Source organism: Lichenostomus cassidix, chromosome 2 (assembly GCF_008360975.1).
Source record: "Lichenostomus cassidix isolate B80296 chromosome 2, HeHo_3.0, whole genome shotgun sequence".
In the NCBI taxonomy this organism is placed as follows: domain Eukaryota; kingdom Metazoa; phylum Chordata; class Aves; order Passeriformes; family Meliphagidae; genus Lichenostomus; species Lichenostomus cassidix.
This window is the reverse complement of record NC_139482.1, coordinates 86,931,376-86,955,522: the sequence shown is the minus strand read 5'-3', so window position 1 is coordinate 86,955,522 and position 24,147 is coordinate 86,931,376. Positions and strand designations below refer to the sequence as shown.

At 38.5% G+C, this 24,147-nt stretch overlaps 1 protein-coding gene across 2 annotated transcripts in view; it reads left to right on the top strand.

Annotated features, from left to right (window-relative positions):
- The window catches only part of MOCOS (molybdenum cofactor sulfurase), a 208,837-nt gene that overhangs the window by 116,611 nt on the left and 68,079 nt on the right, over positions 1-24,147 (top strand). For both annotated transcript variants that reach the window (XM_085052270.1, XM_085052271.1), the window contains one exon: positions 5,077-5,153. In XM_085052270.1, the coding sequence (XP_084908396.1) occupies positions 5,077-5,153 (77 nt within the window). The remainder of the gene's footprint in view (positions 1-5,076; positions 5,154-24,147) is intronic.

Sequence of the window (24,147 nt, the reverse complement as noted above, 5' to 3'; positions counted from 1 at the left end):
AGGATTGCTATAGATGGTTATAGGCTCTTTCATAAAGACAGGCACGGAAGAAGAGGAAGAGGAGTCACACTCTCAGTTAAAGGGAACCTTGAATGTACAGATGTCAAGTGCAGTGATTATGGAAGCCTTACCTGATGCCTCTGGCTTAAGATCACAGGGGTCCTCTCCAAGGGGGATCTTACAGGAGGCATCTGCTTCTGACCTCCAAACCAAGACCAAGACAGTAAGGCCAACGAAACAATATTTGGATCACCTAAGCAAGCTTCAAATCACCAAGAACCCTGTTCTTACAGGTGACTTCAACCACCCAGACATTTATTGGAAGAACAAACAATAGTTCACATATTATCTGTCAAGTTTTGGAAATGTGTGGAGAGCTGCTTCCTCATACATATGTTCGATGTGCCAGCCAGGAACGAGGCTCTGCTGGATTTGCTATTCACAAACCAAGAAAACCTGCTTCACAATGTCTCAGTTAGGGCTGGCTTTGGCTGCAATGCTCACAATATTGTGGAGTTTGAGATCCTGCTGAGCACACTGAAGGTGACTAGTAGGACAAAGGTTTTAGATTTTAGAAGGGAAACCTTATCACCATGTTCCAGTATTTAAAGGGTGGCTACTAAGAAGGTGGAAACTCTCTTTTTTACAAGAAGTCACATGGGAAAGTTGAGTAATGAATACAAGGTACTCCTGAGGAGAGTCTGACTGGACATTCCCAATGAAAACAATCAGCCATTGGAATAATCTCTCCAGGGAATTGTTGGATTCCCCATCATTGCACACTTTTAAGATTCATCTGGACAGGGTGTTGTGCCATCCTGTCTAGACCATGATTTTGCCAAGAAAGGTTGGACCGGATGATGCTTGAGGTTCCCTCCAACCTGGTGTTCTGTGATTCTGTGTACAGTGGCTCTATGTCTGGGTTTGCTTTATGTGAACAAATGAACTGAAGACAAAAAACAAAAAGAAAAAGAAATCCCAAACAGCTGAATCACTCATTTGCCTGCTAAGCTACTCAGCATTCCCAGAATCCACCAGCAGATGCTTCCACCCAAAATTCCTGAGTCATGCCTTGTATACTTTTCATATTCAGAGTAGTTTATGTTACACAAGATATTTCAGCACCTCAACCTTGGTTGATTGATTGGTCTTTAGGGCATTTCTGGACTCTTGACTTAAAGGCAGTGCTGTCCAACTCCAGGGTAATATTTTTGCCTTCCACCAAATTTTCCTCTAAGTCCGCTTTTCAAACATGAAGGGTTTTTACAGCCTTTCAGCACTTTATTTCCAATCACATCTGTCCAGGCCAGAATTCTTATCATATTTCTGTGTGAAAGGACAGGATGAACTGAAACTGCCTAAGATGTCACAGTTTCCTTTTGTGTTTCAGTTGCCCTGAAGTGTGGGATAGTGACTTTAGAAAATAACATTTGTATGCAGAAGTGTAACAGAAAAGTGTCACAACCGGTTGAATAAGGATTGAAAGAAAGACGAGCCTATCTCCATCCCTAGGATGAAACTAAAGGCAGGACTGCTTGCTGTAAAACAATAGTTTTTCTCTTGTGACTCAAAAATTTTTGCTTCCAGAAACAGAGATTGTATGTGACTTGGAAAAGGAGAACAGCTCATCAGCTTCATAACTCCTGGACAGATTTTAGGCAGGCTGCTCTCTTTTTTGTTATTCCACAAGTTGCTTAGCCAGTTTGTCAGATAGCAATTGGATGTGAAATGCTATTAGCACTTCACAAACACAATCAGCTAAGCAACTGAGCTCATCCCAGACGTGATTAAGTGAGATCAATTATAATAAGAACTAGATAAGAGAGGTAAGCTTCTTGTTTCTTGGGTTGGTATTCTGCAGTATTAGCCTTTGTAAGTATCCTTTATACATCATCAGCTGCAAAATCTTGATTACTTCAGGAAGTGGCTTCTAGACCAGCATTCAAATGAACTTCATCCTGAACTGATTATTCTAACACTGGAACTGCCACTGAGTAGGGAAACAGTTTATTTGAAGCATCAATTGCACCAAGCAGGAAAGTAGCCATTGAAGCCAATGTTTTGCAATTCAAGGACCATGTTTGCTCTCAATCTTAAACACAGTTAAATATTCTGAGAGAGATCTGAGAAGGGAAGAGCTGCCCTTCCTAGCATCATGTTTTGCCATGGCACTATTGCTTAAGTACTTAAGGCTTAATACATATAGCACTTAAGGCTTAATTTGCTAAATATCAGGATTTATAAATGATTACTGAAAATTTTGTCATGAAGTTACACATCACTAAACCTGAAGAATACATGTGAGAATCAAGTGCACCAGAAGTAGTGTAAATACACATATTGTAGGAATAACAAAATATTCATGCTTTGTTAATCAGAACTGTAAAGGTAGTAATGTAGCAATAGAGGGGGACAAATGAACAAACAAAATACAAGAGGAGAATGTTACAAAATAGTCCATGTCTAAATTGTAGAAAGAGATACTTGCCCATATCTTTGAGCAGATATTTTTAGCATTATTTTCATTTCTTTTGTGGCTTCTGCATCTTGCCACAGAGCTCTCAGGAGGTAATTTTTTTAATGATACCAAAAGACTAAATGCAGGAGGCGTATCATGCCACAATAATTGTGCTCTTCTGAAGCATAAGGTTTGACCAAAACCCCACAACTGTGTTTGCTTGCTTGTTTTCTTTTATAATTTGGACAAAGATTCCTAAGCTCTGAACTGTTTTCATAAAAATCTTTAGGATCTTGGAAGAGTGGCATGGTTCATATATCTCTCCTATTGTGCAGAAATGGATCCACTGCAGTTGTCTGATTAGTTAATAATCATACCTGAAAGACAGAAATACAATTTTTGCCTCCCCTTTTACTATAGGTAAGACTCAGAGGTCTTGGGTGATCTAGGCTGGCACCTTTGTTGCCCTTTCAAGTGCTTGTCTACTATGATAACGATGAAGTTGTTGGGTGTTGTGCAGTCTCCTTGATGGGCTCAGTGCCAGTGTCTCTGCTCTGGTCCAGTTCCCAGTGCTTTGTTTGCTTTGCTGGCCATTGTGAGTAACTGAGCAGAGCAGGTCAGTTCCCCCTCATGGATCCTCTCTGTAATCTCTCCTTGGCAGACATATGGGACCACTGTGACGTTTTCTGCAGCCAGTGCAAGTTTTTAATGTTTTCCTGTATTCAATTCTAAAACAACTGTTAGCCTTTGCCTTATCTTTTCTTCCTTATCCTCCCACATGTTTTATGGCTTTTTGGATAGAGTAATGCTTCCCTCACATATTGGTCCACGGGTCTCTGTGAAAATATTCCCGGTTCAATTCACAAATGGCCGTTTTACGTTTCATTATGGACAACCAGCAAGGTTTCTTCCCTAATGTTCAAGATCAATTATTAATTATTAGCAGGCAAGATTCAGAAATTCCTAGGATGGATTATTTGGCCTATGCTATCTTAAAACATGTGAACATACGTGGTCTCTTTTGGGCCATTCATCCTTGTAGCAGTCCACCACTTTTCTCACTTGGTTTATAATTATTTGCTGCCTCTATCTTCTTGCATTACAGCTGAATGCATTATCTTATATACACAATACTCTTGCATTTTTCTTTTTTGTGGACCTTTACCAAATATTTTTGGAAGGTTAATATGTCCTTCACCTGACGGTGTCACTTGCAGTGTTTGAAATATCTGATAACTACAGAAAAATAAAATAAAAAGTAAGAAAAATTACAATGGAAGTGAGAGCTATTATGTTATTCTATTGATGTTTATTTTATGAAAGAAAAAGCATTTGATATCTGACATTTTAAAAATTTGAGCCTTTCCACAATACATAGTTAATTGTGGCATGAAAAGATTTTAACATGCATTATGAAAAATTTTACCTCCAGGAAAAAAAAGTAATCCCCTATTTTCTGGTCTAAAACATGTATGTAAAGTATTTTTGCCCAAGAGTGCCTGTGTTATGTTCCACCTTGTCCACTAATTCTTCAATGTAGATATCATCTGACCTTTCTGAGAAAGATCCAAAGAACAGTAGATCCCTGTGGAGATCTCATTCTCATGGTTGGAGTTTAATTTTAAACTTGAACCATAAGATTTGGGGTTGTTGCTGGTGGGTTCATTTCCAGTATTAACTGTTACAGTTTTGGACATTCCAAAACTTCCTTCCTCAGAGACTTGCTGTGACCCCAGGTTCAGCCTTGCAAAGTATGGAGTTCTGTACTGTTCAGAACTTAATCAGTTGCATTATTCTGCATTCTTCTTTGGGGTGAATAAAGATGGATGATTGCTCCTTAAAACTTCTTGTGGGCTGTGGTGCACACAAAGTCTAAATGAAACATATTTTGGTGCTTCTCTGGTATCCCTTCTGGCCCCTTGAAATGCTCTTGTGTGTCAATTCCTGAACACATTCTCACCTCAGAGCTTCACCTTCTCCTCTTGGACTGTGGGCATCAGTGCAGTAGTTCATAAAATCCAGCGATTTTGTTTCTATTTGGTGTTTCCTTTAAAAGATGATGGTAGGGGATGCACCTTTCCCCCCATCCTTGTATAGTGCTCTTGTTACAGGTCAATTAAAAATTAATTTCCAGGAGAAGAACACAGAGGGAGATTTTTAGTGAACTCTTCATCTGATTCCTCTTTCCACCAGATTACTGGAGCCTTCTAACTCAGCTGTATTAGGTGCAATTGCATCAGGGGGTGGGGACACAAATCTCCACCTGTCTTCTCATCTATTCCCTAAATTGTCCGAAGGTAACTTAGGACCTAGTGACAAGCTCATGACACATAACTGTTAACCATTACTTTAATGTAGGTTAGTACATTAGTTACTCCATCTAGGAGAAAATGATACCTTTCTATGTGCAAGCAACTGTTCAAGTGAACCTCTCTTGCTTTGAATATATTTTTGCTTCACAGGACACTACAAGACTGGAAGATGAATCCCTAAGGGAAGAGTTGCCACTCTGCAAGCTACATTCACTGAATATGAATATAGTAACTCTTAAAATAGATTTAAAATCTTTACCGTAGCTGCATGTTTTATTTACTGTGCTCATTTATTCCATTCTTTAGGTTTGAAGATGGTACAGTCTCTTTTCTTGATATCATTGCTCTGAAACATGGATTTGATGTTCTGGAAAAACTCACAGGTCAGTTAATATAACTCTAATACTGAAGACTGAAGTTCCACATTTATGCTCAGGGCACAGGTCTGATCATAGTTCTTATGGCTCTAGCTTAATTTTCCTTTCTAGTTTTACTATCCATCGTTGTGAAGATGAGACTTCAGTGTAACTGGCTGATTGATGTACTCCATATTGGATCATTTCAGCCTGGTTTAAAAGAAAAGAAAGGGTCCAGACTGTTGTGGATAGGCAAGACTTGAGTACACGGAGCACTCCTCATCTGCCTCACACTCACCAAGGTGCAATAGGAAAGTAACACTAGAAAGCAGCTGAGTGACTCACACTGAGTTAATCTTTGAAGCCCTTGACATGTAGCCAATGCTAAAATCCCAAATAAAACTTCAAGCTGATCTTCAAGCTAGAACCTATGTGAAGGGTAACACTCACATGCTCTATTTACTCCAGGATAGACTGCTGCTTGTCTGGCTCAGCACCCCAAAAGCACAGTCTCTCTGTGTTTGCTGCCATGGGTCAGGGATTCTCAGAAAAAGGACAGGAATTGACACCTCGCCAGGGAAGCAGGCTTGCACTGTGGCATGTTTTCTCATGTGGAATGTGCTAGGTTAACAAAACATGCTCCTGAAATGGGTTTCATACTCTGGTATGTGCACACTTAATGTGCAATGTCTGAACCTCCCTTCTCCAGTGGACTCTTCGATTTCCTATATAAAGTCATAAAGTGCTTAATGATGTAAAAGAGGCCTGAGACTAGAGAGACACAGGCTATGTACTTTTCAGGTTAGTGTAATTTCAGCTAGTGTCTGTGGAGGTTTATTGTCATGATTTATCTGAAGCATTCTAGTTTCTTCTTCTTCCCAGTGCAAGACTTCTGTGAGGAGTATTCTGTTAGATGCTTCAGGTCTTGTTCATGTAGAAATCAATAGCAGTTTTCATCCACTTCAATAGTCTGACTGAGCCCCAACAAGTAAGGATGTTTTACTTTATGTTGCCCCACTTGGAGACCAGGGATCAGTAACCAGCCTTTAGTATATGTTCTTGTAGTACTGAATGCTTCTGAAAAATGTGCAATCTTAAACTAAATTTTTTCTTGTAGTGAGCACTTTGGTTTAATGTGTAGGAGCATTGCCTGCCATGAACATGAGAGTTGATGGTAGCACCTCCTCTGTTACATTTCTCATTCATCTTAACCTCCTATTGGTACCTATTTCAGCTAAACAATTGAAAAGTCTCTGAACATTAGACCGAGGAGAGCATTCAGCCCTGAGCCTGAAAATGGATATCAATGGATGACTGGGTAAAAGAGAGGCATGAAAAAATAGTATGTTGAGATCTTTCAGTTTTCAAAAATGTGAATTGGCTTTAAATTTTCATACTTACAATCCTTTGATAAAAAGTGAAAATCAGAAATTTAGGAATATTTATATTTTCAATTTTAAGAAATTATTTTTTCCACAGTGCTAAAACATAGAAAGATAAAGAAAGATGAGGAAACTGATATAGTCTGAAAGAGCAAACAGGAACAAACCTATATGCAGAAAAAATTGAATAATTAAATAAAAATGGTTTTGACAAATACTGGAACTTAAAACTTCAGCATTGCTGGTGTAGTCTAGGTTCTTTAGTGGTCTCTGGTGAAATTCTGGAGTGCCACACTGCCTCTTTACAGATAAAAGAGACTGGAGAAATCCATAGTGGAAGAAAAAATGGAATTCTGTAAAGGATTTTAATCACCACATGACCCAAGAATTTTCTGCAAAGCTGGGCTAATCCTAGACCATTATCCATGACCCAAGATGAATTAAGCTTGTGTTCCAGATAAGTAGGAGCCTTCAACATCTTCATGATAAAACTTCTGTGAGTATGCTTATGTGAGTATGTGTATGTCCATGTAAGGAGAAAAATTTCCATGGGATGTGTTTTTGTTAGTTGGAATTTAATCATACAGAAGGGAAATCAAACAAGCCACTCAAAGGTGGTAGTAGAATGTGGCACAGCTACGGTCACGTTTGGATTTTTCCATCATAAAGTGCATTTCATATGCACACTTTTCAAAGCTGATGTGAAAGGTGGCTCAGCCCCCTGAGGTCTCTTGGCCCTTCTGTGCTGGCTCTGAGATGAAGGCTGTGGAGGCCCTGCTTTTAAATTTTTGAAGGCATGGAAAGTGCCTGGCATGACTGATGCAACAAGAGATTCAGGGCTTTGCAGTTGCCATTTTCGTCTCCCCATCCTTTTCTCCACTGAAGATCATTGACAACATGGCATTCTACAGATTATTTAACTTCTGTCAAAAGCCCAGCATTCCTTTTGAACAGTGATTATTAGCATTTGGGTGTATACAACAAAGCTGTTGCATGCTGTAGAAACACTTTGTAATCCAGAAGAACTGCAGATTTGTTTTAAGCCTCTTTATGCATATTTCTTCCACTTCAACTGTCAGAGTTTTCAGTGGCAAAATACATTGTCAAATGTGAATCACTTTTGAATATCACTTTGCTGTAGCTACTGGTGCACTTGCTTTGCACTCCCCAAACACAAACAAGGATTCTCATTCTGGGTTGGAAATAGCCTGGAGTAGAAATAAGCAAAATAAACAAAATACACAATTTATTGTTGTTATTAATTGTGTCCTAATGTATAATAAAAGCACTTCTGAAGTTCTTTTGGGATGTGCTGTAGCTGGATTGTTCTGGTGCAATTATGGAAGATGGGGAGAAAATCACTAATGAAAGCTAACTCAGAGTTTCAGTGTTAGGCAGTGTTGGGAAACATACAGATCAGTTTCTGACTTTGATATAATCTGAATATATCCTTTACCTGATTCAAATTCCATTTAGAACAAGGCACATTTCCTACCAGAAATGAATAATTACGTGTGTGTATTTAAACCATTGCCAGAGGTCTTGCATCTATATGATTTTAAACTTATGGTTTATGGTAATTTATTAATAAATTTTTATTAGTAAATTTTCAGCTGTTTTAAAAACGAAGCTAAGGCACATCATTTGCACCTTATTGTTATTAGGTTTACTTTTATTATAATGTCTGTTCAGGAGACATTAATTCACTTCAGAAGAAAATACAATATGTATGGGAAGAAATTTTAAAATGCAGATTAAGTCTCCTAAAATGATGACTTGAAAGCTGTTTTTAAATTCACCAGATGTTTGATTGGTTGTTGGAGAGTAAAAGTTATGTTGGCTTTCATAAAGACAATTGTACCACACAACAGCCAAAGCAAAATGTAGTGCAGGGTGTTAAATGGTGATGCTAATTTAGTTTTTTACTTGGTCTTTGGAACTTTTTCTGGTTTGTGCTGGTATATCAAGGACTGGTTGCAGTCAGTGATGGGGTGTTTGGCATGCTGCAGTAAATGCTGCAAAGATTCTCATGTGTGTTGTGTTTAAACACTTAAGGTTATGCAAATCATCCAGTTTAGGGGCCAGAAAATAAAAAGTGTTCTCCTAAATAAGATTGTCAGGGATTTCTGGGATTTCTTTTGTGTGGAGTTTGTGACTTTGTCCTCCTGTTGTCTGGTCACGTAAACTTGGACCATGGGTGTGATGCTTGTGTGTTTTACTGCTTTCATCCTTAGTGCTCTTTCATTCATAATTTTAAAGGTTTTTGGGGATTCTCTAATCTGAACACCAACTGTACAGTCTAAATTTCTTGCAAGTGTGTGTATCTTTCTTTCTATATGTGGGATTATATAAGAAAGTTGGTTTTCCTGCCTTACATCAGATGGTTGCTGTAAAACTAAGCCATGACCTACTGATGAATCAGAGCCTCTGCAGAGGAATTACCTGCACTTGTTTCCTTTCAGATTTGCAACATGAGATGTGTTTTACTGTGAGAACCTTTTCTGTGTGGACACTCTTCTGAATGCTTCCATTGAAGCCAACGGGGCCATAAAAAGAAGGCTAATATAATGGCCTGAGAGCTAGGCGAGGAATTGGGAGACTTCAGTTCCTTTCCTTGGCCACAAAATTTACTTGACATTTATTTAATCACATAAATACTTAAGGGGAACAGGGAGTTAGGTAACTGAATATGTTTACAGATTTGCATTTAACCTCTGGATGACATTTGCCTTATCTTGCTGTCAACACTGATGTCTGAGGTACCATTTTGATTCCCACTGAAATCGGTGGAACAGACAGGGACTTCATCAGACTGATCCCTCTCAATTTTTAGAAATTTAGGATGAGAGAAGTTACAGCCAGCAATAGCAGCTCTTTTTTTTTTCTATTAAAGGAGCTTAGATGATTAGCTTAGTGTGGTATAGGACATTGCTTTAATTTTATGTAACTTTCCTGCTAATGATCCCTTTGGGACTAGAAAGCTGAACTGCCAGATTAGTTAAGGTGCAAATAGTGTTTTGGGATTTTTTTTTTCCTTCCCTTAGATCTGCAGCTTCTTTTTAGCAGGGCAGGTTCTACATTTCCTGTGGCTGAAACAAAACAGTAAAGCATAACAGGAAATGTTCTGGAAGAACCCTGAGGAGCGTGAAGTGAGGTTTTCTATTTGTGAAACCTTTATCTGTCCATTACTCTAAGAGTGATTTCTGATTTCCAACATATATTTCATGCTTCAGATCCAGGTTTATTCAGGTAGATGTTGCTTTCTCTGAGGGGGAAAGGCTCACAGTCTGACAGTAAACTATCCTGTGAAGGCAAAAAGCATTCTGTCTTCAGGGTGAAAATGTACCTGTTATGGTAAAAAAAAGATGCCTTATCTAAAGAATGTGTGTGTACAGCTGATTTCATAAGTTTGTAGTGGTTTTCATTTTCAAATGACTGGTTACAGCAGATTAGGAGGAAAGAAAGCTCAGTTGGTTCTTTTGCATCAAAAGAAGCCATTGTTGTGACTGTGGTTAATTTATTAGGAAGAACATGCTCAACTGAGCACACATTTACTAATGGCTACACATGAAATTAAAACAATTACAGAGGCAGTATTACAAAATGAGCAAGGAGGTGAGGCAGTCTTGTGTAACTGCCTCAAGTACAGCCAAGCACATACAATGTGTTTGGAAGGCAGGTTTGGATCAGTGAATGGGGGCTACCTTTTTTACTGTAGATACAGAATCTGTTCCTAGTTTTGCCTCAGGTAGCATGGTGAAGTCCATCACTTTCACAAAATAAAGTGGGAGAAATTGTTGTACCTTCCATTGAGAGAGAATGGCTGTAGGACCAAGCCTTCAATAAAGGCTATAGGAGTATTAACAGCAGTCAAGAGTAATGAAACTCAGATCTACTCATTCCTACAATGATGCAGCATTGCCTACATATGGCCAAAAGAGATCTTGGAGAAGAAGCATTTTCTGCCTGTAATAACTTTCTCCCAAGATGATTTTCTGTGTCAGATATAGTTAGGACCTGAAGGAATTGTCATTTTCATTACAAAGTTGTCATTATCACTGCTAAGAGAAAAAGTCCTATGAAACCATCTTTTTCAAAGGAGAAGTGACAGCTTTTAGACTGGGATGCAGACCTTCCAAAGACTTTTTGATGCCTAAAGTGATTGATTAGATTAAGGACCTTGTTATTCTTAGAATACCCTTTTGAAATGTGGAAAAAAAAAAAAATCCTGTTCAGCTTTTTTCTTAAAACCTGCATGTGAAATATTCAAGAATTGTCTCCGTATAGTTCCAACTAAAACCAGAACTGAGAGGGAAATGGCAAATAAAATTACACATAAATTAATTCCGTTACATTTTAAACAGTGTAATGTATTGCTAATTATTTTTTGCCACTTCTTGATATACTTACAAGGAAATAAAATGTTACCTAGGGGATACTAATTTCCTTTACTGATAAGGTGAACAGTTTTCTTATTAACATGCACCTGGAAAATGAACCTTGACATGGTGGTGAAATAATTCAGTTTTATGATTAGCTAGGGCACACTGGGATTAGAGAAGGGATCAGTATTTTGGCATTTGTGGAGAAGATCTGACTGGCACTTGGGTACTCACTTCAGCCATCCCTCAGAGATCTCAGGGTCCCTCTCTAGTGCGTGCTGGCTACCATGGCAAGGATTACCTTATTTCATTTAGTACATTTTTAATTTCCTAGCTAACTGGATCCAGCTGTTTCAGCCCTTCATGCAACACAGAGATTTTATGCTAAATCCAAAGGGGCTAAATTAAAGCGAAATGAAATTTGCATATCGTGTAAAACTCTACTTGTTCAGCAGATCCAGATTATATGGTGCTAATCACAAACACTAGACAGAATAAATCCTCTTGAAGTCACCCTGGGGTTAAGTCAAATGCTTTACACTCTTTGACACATACCCATGAAATATGTAATCAAGTCTGTTTGACGTCCTCTCCTAATTATGTGTGTGTATTTTAAGCAGATGCTTTTCCAGCTGATCTGTGCCTTTTGAGATCTTTTTTTTTTTCATTATTAATCAGAAAATCATGCTGTATGTTAACGGCAAGTGCCAATTATGAGAAACTAATATTAGGGTTTTTTTTTCTTACAAGCTCTGCTTTTGCAAGTAAGACCATTGCCAAATAACATATAGATGTAAAGAAAATATAAGAACCTCTGAATGTTATCCATTAGGAGCATAATTATTCTACCATGCATTGCACTATTTCAGCCTAAAACTAATTTTTTTTTTCATATAATAGTTTTTTGGTTTGAGGCAAAAATATTTAATAAAGAAGTTCTCTGTTGGAAGTAGGAAAGACTACTTGTTTTTACAAAACTAATATTTAAATGATAGAAATATTTTCCCGAATACTCTACACTCATAACTTTTGTCAAGAATGTTATATATTAGCTTAGCCTTTCTTGAATTTCCTTATTTAGTGAGATAATACCAGAAGACAAACTTAATATTTAATTAAGTTGAGAGTCACTGAGTTTTAAGTAAATGCCATTTTTATTGTGACTATGGAAGTTTAGTCTTCAGAAAGAACTAGTGACCTAGTTGGTTCTACCCTGCTCTTCAGATGAAGGATGCAAACTTTTACTTGAATTTCACTGAAGTTTCAAACTCAGCATTTTCCCTTCAGTGTGTTTTGCAGAGACATCTACTGGCAAAGTAGCAAAAATTGTTAACTGGCATTCTCCACCTCAGGTCCCACAATGGCATTTCTTACATCTCTGAAGGAGAGATTTGCTAATATGGAAATTACTTCTTTGAAGCTTTTAGATGTGCTGCAGCATTAAATCTGTTATTTGGGAAAAAGCATTAAGTAGTATATCAACAGATAAAAAATCAATAAAGGCAAAATAAAATTTTCCTATTTTCTCACTAATGTTACTTCCTGTTGAACTGCCAAGCTACTTTTAGTAGAAATGTGCATGTCAGAGAAAAGGAGTTTATGATCCATTATAGATGAACAGGACTAATTGCAAATCATGTAATAATTGTTGCCAGTCTCCATTGATTTTAATTCAGTCAATATAAAATGGAAAGAAGGAAATCACAGGATGTAATCAGAAGAGCTATTCTGCCTACAGGGACTGTTTTCATGCCTAATGCCTGCTCCATGCTTGCAGTTTATTTTTTCAATGAGGATCTGCCTCAGCTGTCACCTTTGCCCGGTTGGTAATGGCTCTCAATAGAGCCATTGTAGATATGGGTTCAGCTCTTGTGCATTGCCTGCTCTGGTTGTGGTTTAAACATGTAAAGGCTGTCAGAGTGGAGTGAGACTCACACAAACAGAGCTAAAAACCTGCCCCAAATCTTTGGCAAGATCATGGAAATGCTGCTTGAAAAGCTGTCATTTATAGGTGGGTTTGACAAATACCTTCAGGATACAGACCCTTAATAATTGAGCTAGTTTCACTCCTTGGTCATGGCTAGTTCACATCTTAAAAGAACTTCATCCCAGAAATTAGAGCTAAGCTGGGGATCAGAATTATTGAGCTGGTTTTACTTACCTAAATAAGTTTTCATAAATTTTGGCAAGACTCTGTAGTGGTATGATCTTCCTTCCATAACATATAAAGAAAAATTGGAGCAAATTGATTCTAGATGAGTGAGTAGATAACAGGGCAAGTTGGGTGCTCACATGGTCATGTTTCAACCTGTTTTGGGAGGGGAGGAGGAAGTCTGCTTTGAAAGGGTTTTTTTCTTCAATGTAGTTCACATAATCACAAAAATGGTTTATTTTCCTTCTTGTGACTATATGTTAAGCAGTGGAACTCAGCTTCTAATTAGTAGAGAGCCTGGGCCCAAGGGTAATTTACTTTCTTAAAGTATTCCAGAAATTGTTATGAGGCAACTGAAAGCAACAGGCCGTTGCCTTTTCAGGGTGCTTCAAGACACCTGTTTTTAATTTTTACTTTTTTTTCCCCTTTTTCCATCTTCACATTCAAGCAAGCTCTATTGTTTTTTCTGTTGGGTATTGGAAACTGGTATCATCATCTCTGTTCATGGAGATGTCTTCAACTACTTTTTTCAAACCAGTTTCAATTGGAACAAGTATAATTTGATTTTTTTGTTATAATTCCTTTGTTCTCCACCGTTTTTATTGTCTGGTGTGAGAATATCTACTTTTTATTTTTATTTTGAGACAAATAAGGTCTTCTAGAGGGACATGAAATTCAGATTTCACTTAGGTTTGCATGATTTGCTAATTGACCATTATCACTGCTGATTAAGTGATTAAGAGATTTCTGTTTCCAGACATTGACCCAAATCTTGGCCAGAGTTGATGCCTAGGGGCTGAGCAGTTAGTGTACCTTCTTCTGAGCTCAGGCAGATGGCATCCCAACCTGCTAACTGAAGTTTCACTCACCTCTGTCTCCATAAAAATAAAAATCCCAAAATGCTGTGGTTGAATGCTTGAATTCACAATCCTTGTTAGGGCTGTGGGTGCCAGAGTTTGTCACTTCTGGCTCCTTTTCTATAGCCAGAATGTTGAGCAGGCTGACAGAGGCTGCTAAGCAGAGACTTGAATTACGTATCAACAGAAGCTAAAAAAAGTAAGTCAGGTCCAAAGGCAGTAGAGACATAAAGCCTCCCATAATTTTCTATTAACATGGTATAGGTGGGGAACAGAAGCTCCATGGGCTATCTTGGAGAATAATGTGGAAGATACTTAAGTGCCACCCTATAAATCAGTTGTTTTTTATAATCTAAAATGTGTAGTGCAGTCCTGATTACCTCACCACACAAGTATATCCACAGAACTGGAGGGTGCTCAGCAATGAGCAGCCGCACAAACGAGTGGTCACATGAACAGAGACTAAAATAATCAATGGCATCCTTTAGGGGTGTGTCTCTGCTTATCCAAGAGAAAAAAAAAGAAGCCTGTATGGACTTAAAACCCATTTTAGCAGAACACAAAACTGTGTGTTTTCCCGTGTATGTTTGGGTTCACAATGTTTGCTGTGTTTGAAGCATTTCCATAGAGCCTCCTGTCCCTGCTGTTCCACAGGACATTTGCTATTCTTAGAAGAAAGTCACCAGCAGAGTTAGACCAGTGTTCAAGAGGCGGGGGTGGAAAAAGGAAAAGAAATTGTGAGGACAATCCAATTGATCCAATGCCACTTGATTAAATAAGAACAATAATATTAAAAGGATTTGGGGTCTGCAAGCTGCCGTTTTCTGACTAATTTACCATGTGTGCCAAAGATCGATGAGGGGTCCGTGAGCTAGCCAACAGGCACTGCTGATCTCGGCAGTCAAACTGCTGGGTACATCCAATTATTAAGGAAAACAATGAAGTTCAAACTCCAGAATATCCTTTTCTTGATGTGGGCAATGCATGTGGATGTTTGGATTGTGCAAGTTTAATTGTGAGAAACATAATGGGAAGAGAATGATTACCCAGGTAAGTGGGTTGACATGTTTCTATTATTCATTTTCATTAAATTATTAAGCCACTTATCTGGCTTTGGTGTTAATAGACACTCCTTGACTAGTGGACATTAGATTGATAACAAGTCTGGAAGGAATTTTTACCCTTTTCAAGAAGGATCAGCTAAACAAACTAGATAGCTCTGTGCATCCATCACACTCTGACAGTGCAAGAGGTTGAATCAGCCTCACTGTAACTTGAGCAACTCCACTAAGGGGTGCAGGATTTGACCCAACATTATGAGATTCTTAGAAAAAACCATCCCTTTTCATTATGTTCTGAGATTTTTCTCCTATAGAATAGCAGTTCTATGTAGGTAATTTTGTGTAGGTGTATTTTGCACAATTGCAACTCTGTTTTATCTTTTACATTGCAACAAGCTAAAATATAATTGATGATTTTCAAAGGACTGGCTTTGACAGGCGTCCAGATTATTTCACTGTCCAGCGTAAAAAATTTCAAGTGATACTCTGTGTTTAGAATAAAGTATTGGTAGGAGAGTATGTGGCTTCCTGAGTTGTGGTTGGAGAGAGCTGGGGAGGAGCCTCTCTTGTCAGCTAATCAGGGGATAAAAGGATTAGGGCAAATGGCTGCATCCATCACAAAAACTTAGCAAACTGGAAAAAGGACTAAGTTATTATTTGTGTTATGTTTCTGCCTCAGTATTTTATGTGTAGAAATTTAAAAAACAAACAAACAAAAGAACCCTAAATCTCACCCTTTATTTCTGTACCAGTATGTGAGATACTACTGCAAGGTGATGTCTTGCAGGGACCTGTGCCTGCCACATGCTGTCCTGTGGTAGGGCTGAGCCTGAGGTGCTGGGTCACAGCTCAGAAAGGTGCCCATGGTGTTGTGCAGTTCCTGCCTCTTCCCCCTGAAGGCACACTGGTTCAGCGGAGCAGCTGTGCTTGGGGCGAGAGGCTGTGTGGTCTCCTGGGTCTCCATTCCACCATAACTTGTGTTCCTGTTTTTCTAAGTACAGAAGATGAGGTTTCCTGCTAGTCAGTTGGTGGAATCACAGGCAGTGGGAGTTTCAGGGCAGTATAACAAAACAAAGGAGATTCTGAAGTGCTGCCAAATGGTTAGGGGGCAGGAAGTACATCAGATATTCCAATTAGAAAACTGGTGTTTAAAAGGGTAAGAGCAGAGGCAGCATTATTTGTTCAGTTCTAGCTTTTGTTGCTTTTTTCATCAAATTCCAGAGAAAAAACTTGCTGTGATATGATGCTCATAAAATGTAAAAGCAGTGGGAGACACAATTAACAGATTGCTGCGATTTGTGAGGTGAAACAAGAAATTAATTTGTCTCATGGGTTTTAGTAGCCCAAAGATGTTTTTATGTCATCCTTTCTTGTGCCTGTGATGTTTGATAATGGCTGTGCAGAATGAAATAAAGTGTGGTAAATTTTTTGCCAATATGTGAGCTGCTAGAAGTCTCTGGGAGAGAAGAGCATATATAATACCACAGTAACAAAGGGCAAACAACACCAAGGGCAAATACTCCATTAGACAGCACAGGCATGTGGTCTTCAGTATAAAGGATTGTAGGTAGAGCAGCTGCTGGAGAGAATGCGAAATATCAGGATGGATCTGAATAAAGCCCAAAAATAAGATCTATTACTATTTCTCTGAAGTCTTATTTACAACATAAAGCCAGATCACCAACGGATGTAAGGTGATTTATAGCCTAAAAATATTAATGGAATTAGTACAGCTCAGTACCATTAGGAATCTGTCCACTAAAGTGTCCACCCGCCCTGTAAAAAGAAGACCAAATTCCCATTGTTGCATTAAGCTTGCCTGAGCACCATTCATCATCCAAATGGCAAGCAGTGACTAAGCAATCTTGTATTTTAATGAATATTCAAACGTAGATACATTATTTTATTTCTGTTGGCTTTTTAATTTTCTAATGCTTTTTCAAGGTCTGTGCATCTGGAAGGGGGAGGGAGACGTTTGCTCTTAGAGGAAAAAAAAAGGCACATTGCCATTTCATTTCTTTGTAGAGGTTCATAATGCGATTACCAAAATGTGAATAACAATCAAATAATGCAGAGGCTTATTCCCTATGGATAGCAAAAATAAATTTCAGTCAAATGTTTCCGGCAGAAATCTCAAATTTGTCATGCAAAGTACTTCTCTGCATTCAAACATAATGTATTTATGTGACTCAGAAACATCAAACATTAGGATAAATAGCCAGATTATAAGTACAGTCCGCTTATGAAATGATTGGAATAGAAGTGCAATTAATGAAACTGGCAGAATGGCTATGAAGCAGTGTTAATGCCTTGAGATTCAAAGAAAGCATCCAGATCTGCCTTACAGCATGGGGTAGAAGAGACACTTAGAGACTGCTTCCCATTCTCACTGTTAACAATCTTTGACTACCTTTTTGTGTTTGTGACTTATATTCACATCAGAAGGAAGTTAGAAGCAATTTTTGCAAGACTCTCCTGGGCTCAAATTTAATGGGGAACTGAGGCCTGAGGGGCCAAGGGGAAGAAAATTAAAAGATTGGCAATGTCATCAATGCTTTCCTTCTACCTCAAAGCCTGTGTAACACTACATACTTCAAAAAACCCCAAAAAACCAAAAACAAACCAGGAGTAGGGAAAAAATGGTGGATTCATATATCTGACAAAAGTGCTGCTTTGAACTCTTATCTCAACTTTCAAAACTCCACTGACGTGTCAGAAGTGTTCTCTTAAGTTGCTGCAGGACGTATTTCCCCCAGATGAGCTGTTGAGCTTCTGGCTCCTCTTTCTCTGCATGCTTAAAAAGGAATGGATATAATCTGAGATACCTGGATTGGATCTACTGATGTTTGTGACAGGTTAGGTAGGAGTGGCATAAAGCATATGAAATGGCAGATTTTAATAATTGTCTGGGTCCTGTGTGTTTCTGGGGCTGAAGGGTTTATGTTTGGGAAAAACAACAGGAATAAGCATTGCCTGCTCTGTATTAGTCTGTGTGCACGTGATTCTTTACTGGGCAGATATTTTGGAGATGTGCATCGACAGTCTGTGATCAGTGGATTGATTATCCAGCAGATTTGTTAGTTTTCTGTGTCCATCAACTAGTGGTGATGGAATAAACATTTATTCCTATGGACCTTGGAGAGAATGCTCAAGCAGAGGTTGCTGAGTGCAATACTAGGCTCAGTAACCATTGTCTGATGGCAGAGGCTGACCTTGCTTTTAAGCAGTGAGAAGTGATGAGATTCATCTTCCTATTGCTGGAACCTCTGAGACTACCTTTATGGAGAATTTGTTGTGGCTGCTTTAACTGGTTTTGGGTTTTTTTCTGGTCTTATTAATTATTAGTTTATCAATGTGACTTGATTAGCAGTGGCAGAAATTTTTGAATTCACCATACTGTACTGTTGCAGGTAAATTATAACAGCCTGCTCCAAATAAATGTTAAATTAATCCTGTATTCAAATCTTAATTGAGCCTGCTCAACGCCAGTGTTTCATGATACTTTGAACACGTTACTACTTGTTTCAGTAAATGAATGTATAAATAACAAACCTCAGGATGGGTTTCATGAGCTGATGCAGGTGGAACACAAGTCTGGGTTACCTGTACATAGTATGAATTTAGAGCATATGAAAGTTTAAAAAAAGAAGAAAGAAAGTATAAAATGAGATTACCACACCTATATTTTGAAGCTATACAGGATTTATTACAATTTACATAGCCTTGGAGCTAGCATTGTTTGTATCCATTCATCTATAGCCTAAAAATCTTTATGAGAAGGGTTTTACCAGGAAATAGATATGTTACTCTGTAGTTCATCATAGGGAAGGATTCCTCTATAAAGGAAGAAGTTTTATTAGTCTCAGATTTTTCTTTTCTTGGCCGTTAAAAAAACCTGCAAATGTTTTCCTTCAGAAAACCCTTTTAAAACTTTTCCCTTTAAGTCAAAAATAATGATTTCATGTGTCCAACCAACCTCTGTCCACTGAAGCTATACTTCCAGTAAATGTGGAAAATTCACAAGGGCCACATGAGTTGTTATGAGCTGGTATCTTCCACAGGTGATTCCCTTCTCCCAGTAAGTCCATACAAAGTCCTTTTGTGCTCACATAGGAGCGTCTTTTCTATTTGATGAGCCTGGTGAAATACAGCTAGAAGGAAAAGTTGGCAGTAGTCTTCCTCGTCCCTCAAGCACTGCACATTTGTGATAAGGCACATTCCCAAGGAATTGTAAGACCTTCACTTCAACTGTTAAATCCTGAAACAGATTTCCCTTCTGTCTGTGTGTTGTGGCCAACCAAGAGTCTACCAAATCCCAGAAAGGTAACTCTACAAAGAGGTGAGTCTTCTGCAAAGCTCCTTAATGACATTGATAAAGCCTTCCCTTGCAGATGTATTGGACAGCAACGTATTTACTAACCAGATTATTCTCTGACATTTAATTTTTATGAAATTTAAACCTTTTGTGGAAATGTGCCATTCTGAGCTTTTGGGTTTGTTTTTCTTTTCAAAGAAATGTCATTGATCTTGTACCTAGAAAATGTGGAAATATTTCAATTTCTTACAGGCTTTCTTATATTCTGAAAGATACTAGTTTTTATACATCTTGTTAAATGCTGCCATATAATAATGAGATGTGGGTTTTTTTAACTTTAGAAGTTTTCAGGAGTCAGAACTAACCAACATGGTGACTTTTTGAGTTTGTCGCTCAGAAGGTACTTGGTGGAAAGTCACTTCTCTAGGCCAGTGAGGGCTACATCTTCAGCAACTCCAGCAACTGCTTCCTTAAAACCTGTTTATAAGTTATTGAGAAGATGTTTGTTCGTGGGCATTAACTCTGTGGTGATTTTTGAAAATTTTCACTTGGCATGAATTCCATCACTTTATATTTGCAATTCAAATCAGAATTACTTTGTAATATGTTAGAATTTCGCATATAACAGGAATTCTGTTTCTTGAGCAGTTGTGTAGAAACCCTGCTTTCCCTTCAAAGAGACTGAGTTTTATAATACAATGAAGAGAGTCATAATCAAGTCTGGCTGCTCACAGGTTATTAAAACTGTTAGTCACTGTGTCCATATAAGAGAAGAATGAATATATCATTGAAAAACTAAACTAGCAGCATAAATAGGTAGGCTTTTTTGGCTTTCACTTGAATGAGTCCATATGTCTTCTCTAAACCCACATGGGGGCTAAATTTCTTGCTCAGTGGAATGAAGAAAAAGAGCCTTCCCAGTTGAAGGCTGAGGGCTTTCTGCCAAGTTTTTTCTGCTGTTTATGTGAAATTCCCTGTTTTTCAGTTTGTTCCCATTGCCTTTTTTCCTGTCACTGGGCACCACTGAAAAGAGCCTGGCTTCATCTTCTTTACAACCTTCCCTTTGGGTATTTATACACATTGAGAAGATCCCCACGTAAGACATCTATTCTCCAGGCTGAACAGTTCCATCTCCCTCAGCTTCTCCTCATATTAGAGATAGTCTAGTCCCTTATTCATATTTGTATTCCTTCACTAGACTCACTCCACTATGTCTTGTACTGGGGAGCTCAGAACTGAGCACATCACTGCAGATGTGACCTCACTGGCACTGAATAGAGGGGAGGGATAACCTCAATTACTGTAATGCAGCCCAGGATACCATTTACCTCCTTTGCCATGAGGTGATCAGCTTGTTGTCCACTAGGACACCCAGATCCTTTACTAACAAAGCTGCTTTCCAGCCAGTCAGGCCCTGACCAATACTGGTGCCTGGGTTTGTTCCTACCCAAAAGCAGGACTTTGCATTTCTCTTTGTTGGTCTTTGTGAATTCCTCTTTATGGTTCTCCAGCCTGTCAAGGTCCTTCTAGTAGGCAGCACGATCCTCATTTGTATCATCTGGAAATCTGTTGAGTGTGCATGCTGCCCCATGGTCTAAGTCATTAATGATATTTTTAGATGGCAAAGGACTCAGTATGAGCACCTGGGGTACATCACCAGTGACTAGCTTCCAGCGGGACTTTGTGCCATTGATCACAGCCCTCTAAACCTGACAGTTAAGCTATTTTTCAGTTCCACCTCATTGTCCACTTATCTAACACATACTTCATCAGTTTCCCTGTGAGGATTTTATGGGAGAGTGTGTCAAAAATTAATAAAGTCAAGATAAACAGCATCCACTATTCTTCCCTCATTTGCCAAACTGGTCATCTCATTGAAGAATGCAATGAGGTTGGTTAAGCATGTTTTTCTCTTTGTAAATCTATGATGACGATTCTTGATCACCTTCTTGTGTATGAAAATGGTTTCCAGACTCATTTGCTTTATCACCTTCCCTGAGACTGAGGTGAGGCTGACCAGCCTCTAATTCCCTGAATATTCCTTCTTGCCCTTCTTGAGGATAGGAATGACACTTGCTTTTCTCCAGTCTTTGGGAAGTTCTCTAAATCACCATGATCTTTCAAAGATTATCAGGATTGCCCTTGGAAGTTACAGCAAACAGCTCCATTGGCACTTGTGGGAGCATCGCATCAGGGCCCAGGCAGTTGTTTATGCTCAGTTAGTTTTAACGGTTCTGAGACGTGATCCTGTTCCACTGATGGTAAGTTGTCCTTGGACTAGGCTTTTACTCTGATCTGAGGGCCTGGGATTCCTGAAGGCAAGGCTCACCATAAAAACTGAGTCACAGAAGATGTTGAGACATTTACCCTTTTCTGTGTCCTTCCTCAACAGGGCTTCTGCTTGTAGAAATCCTTCTTGTTACCCATTACAGTCATCACCAAATTCCTAATTGCATCCATGCATATTCAGACCATGTATTTCTCTTGGGTCACTTGGCCTTGTTTTCACCTTTCTGCTTCTTGTGTTTTAATTTAGTGGGGAGCTCTTTGTTCATCCATAAAAGTCTCCTGCTGTCTTAACTATGTTTCCTACCTGCTGGGATGGACCACTCCTGAGCTTGAAGAACGTGATCCCTGAAACACGCTTTTTTTTACCTCAAATTGAATTTTTCTTGTCAGGTTAAAACCAAATTTTTGCAGTGACTAATCGTAACAGTGATTGGGAGCATTTCTGAAAAGCTGGACAAGGATCAGCACCTGGGTAATAATGGGTATTTGGATATGTAGACTATGTACCAGCTTCAGGAAAAATTCAAATCACTATCAAAATTTCTCCTATATTTCCATGGGCACAGAATCAGGAAGTTGGTTATTCTTGTGGCTCATGAGATCATTGTACCATTCAGAGAAGAATCAATCTGTGCTACATGTGTGGAAATGGTAGCAAGGGAAGAAGGTGGAGCCTGTAAGCTTTATATGTGCATAGTAAAAAGTGGTTTTTGAAACTAATCTTAAATATTTAGGGTTTAGCCCTTCCTGAAAAAGCTACCAAGGATTTAGTAGAAAATAAAAGCTTTTCTATTACATTTGTAACCATCTGCTAGCAATTAGAAGAGAATTTTGAGCTGCATATAGAATCTCATATGAAAGCATGAAGTGCTTCCAACCTCTAAAAAGGAAAAATTCTCTCTTAAACTATCTGGACTTTCACAGTAATTGCCAGGCAGCTCAATGGATTTGATTTTACTATGTTTTTCTATAAGTAGTCTCTTACAGGCATATAGCTATTAATGATATTTAATAAATTATTTTCAGGATTGAGGTCTTAATGAAGTTTTTGCTTTCAAACAATTTAAGAGAAGAGGCTAGTGTTGATGCAATAATTTCTTTAAGCAGAATATCTTCATTTTAGAGCAAATTTGTTAAACCTTTATCTGCAACAAACACCTGTTTACCCATCAAACTTAACATTTCTTATGTACATCTACACAAATACGCTTACGTCCCTTTCACAGGTTGTTTTTTTTTAAAGTGTCTTGCTAAAAGAAATGCAACAGATCTTCACAAAACAGGTGCTTTTATCTTCGTTATTGGATTTTAATGTTTCCCTCAGCAAACAATCCTTACAAAGATATGTTTTATGTATTGATTCTCACCAAGAAGTGGTTTAGATCAATGCTAATTTTGAATTGTCAAGGTATTGAAGAGACACATGACTATAACATGTTAGTAGTCAATAGCTTTTCTGTGTTCTACTAACATTAGGAAGTGGAATTTATGGGAATATTTTTTTCATGGAACCACAGCTCCTAGCAGACAAACAAGTTCCGCAGAGCATATTTTGTTCTCTCTATATATCATCTGTGTGGCATTCCAGGTGGGCTTGTCACTTCGGCATATTCAGTGAGCGACACATTAACTAAAAGAACATACAGTAATTTAAAAAATATTATTAAATCGTTTATCTCTGGAGATTTAAATAGAATTATTTTTCATCTCCAGAAAGGTCATGCTTTAAAATTAGTTAAAGTTTTGAGCTGAAAACTCAAATACCTGGTTTCATGTTAATAAATACAATTGTCATTTAAATAGTGTCAAGTTTCAGCAGTTCCAGTTACAAATACAAATTTTGAAGAGGATTGATAAAATGGGGGAAAAGTTTTTGAAGTTTACAAAGCAGACGGAACTTTCTGCAAGGCTATAGAGCCAGGAATTCCTATAGCTTGTGCAGTTCTGCCTCACAGTAGCAGTGGGAGCTGAGTAATTGAGTCACTCACCCATAGTTGGAAGATGGGATCAACGCCATCCAGTAGAGAGCCCCCTCTGGGAGCTACAATAGCATCGAGAAGGCAGCTCTTCAGCCATTTCACATGTGGGAGGAGGTGAGGTACTTTCCCTCAGAGATGCCCACCACATGGCATGGCATTCATGTTGAGCTGTGGATGGGAGGATTTAAGCCTAATTAAACAGTAGCTGTTGACCTGGCATGTTCTGTTGTGAGGCATGACACTATTTGGTGCTTAGTTGTGGTCTAGCATCAAACAGCTCCCTTAAACTGCAGATCTGAGGCACGGCTCAAAGAATAATTCCGCTTGCCTGTGACAAGCCAGGGACTGGCTGACAGAACAAGTAGCATTAGCGAGGGTGGAGACTGCCAGCATCAATAATGATTATATGTGCTGCTTCTGCCTGTGATGAGCTGCCAGCTTGTAAATGCTGAACAATTGAGTGACCTTGGACAAACCGGTCCCAATAATGATATAGCATTTGTTTTAATATGAAAGTGACAAGAAGAAAAAGATCACAGTGTGTCTCTCTTTCACGCAATCCCTCTTCTCCAAAATGGATGCATCTCATGTGAGTTTAATAATT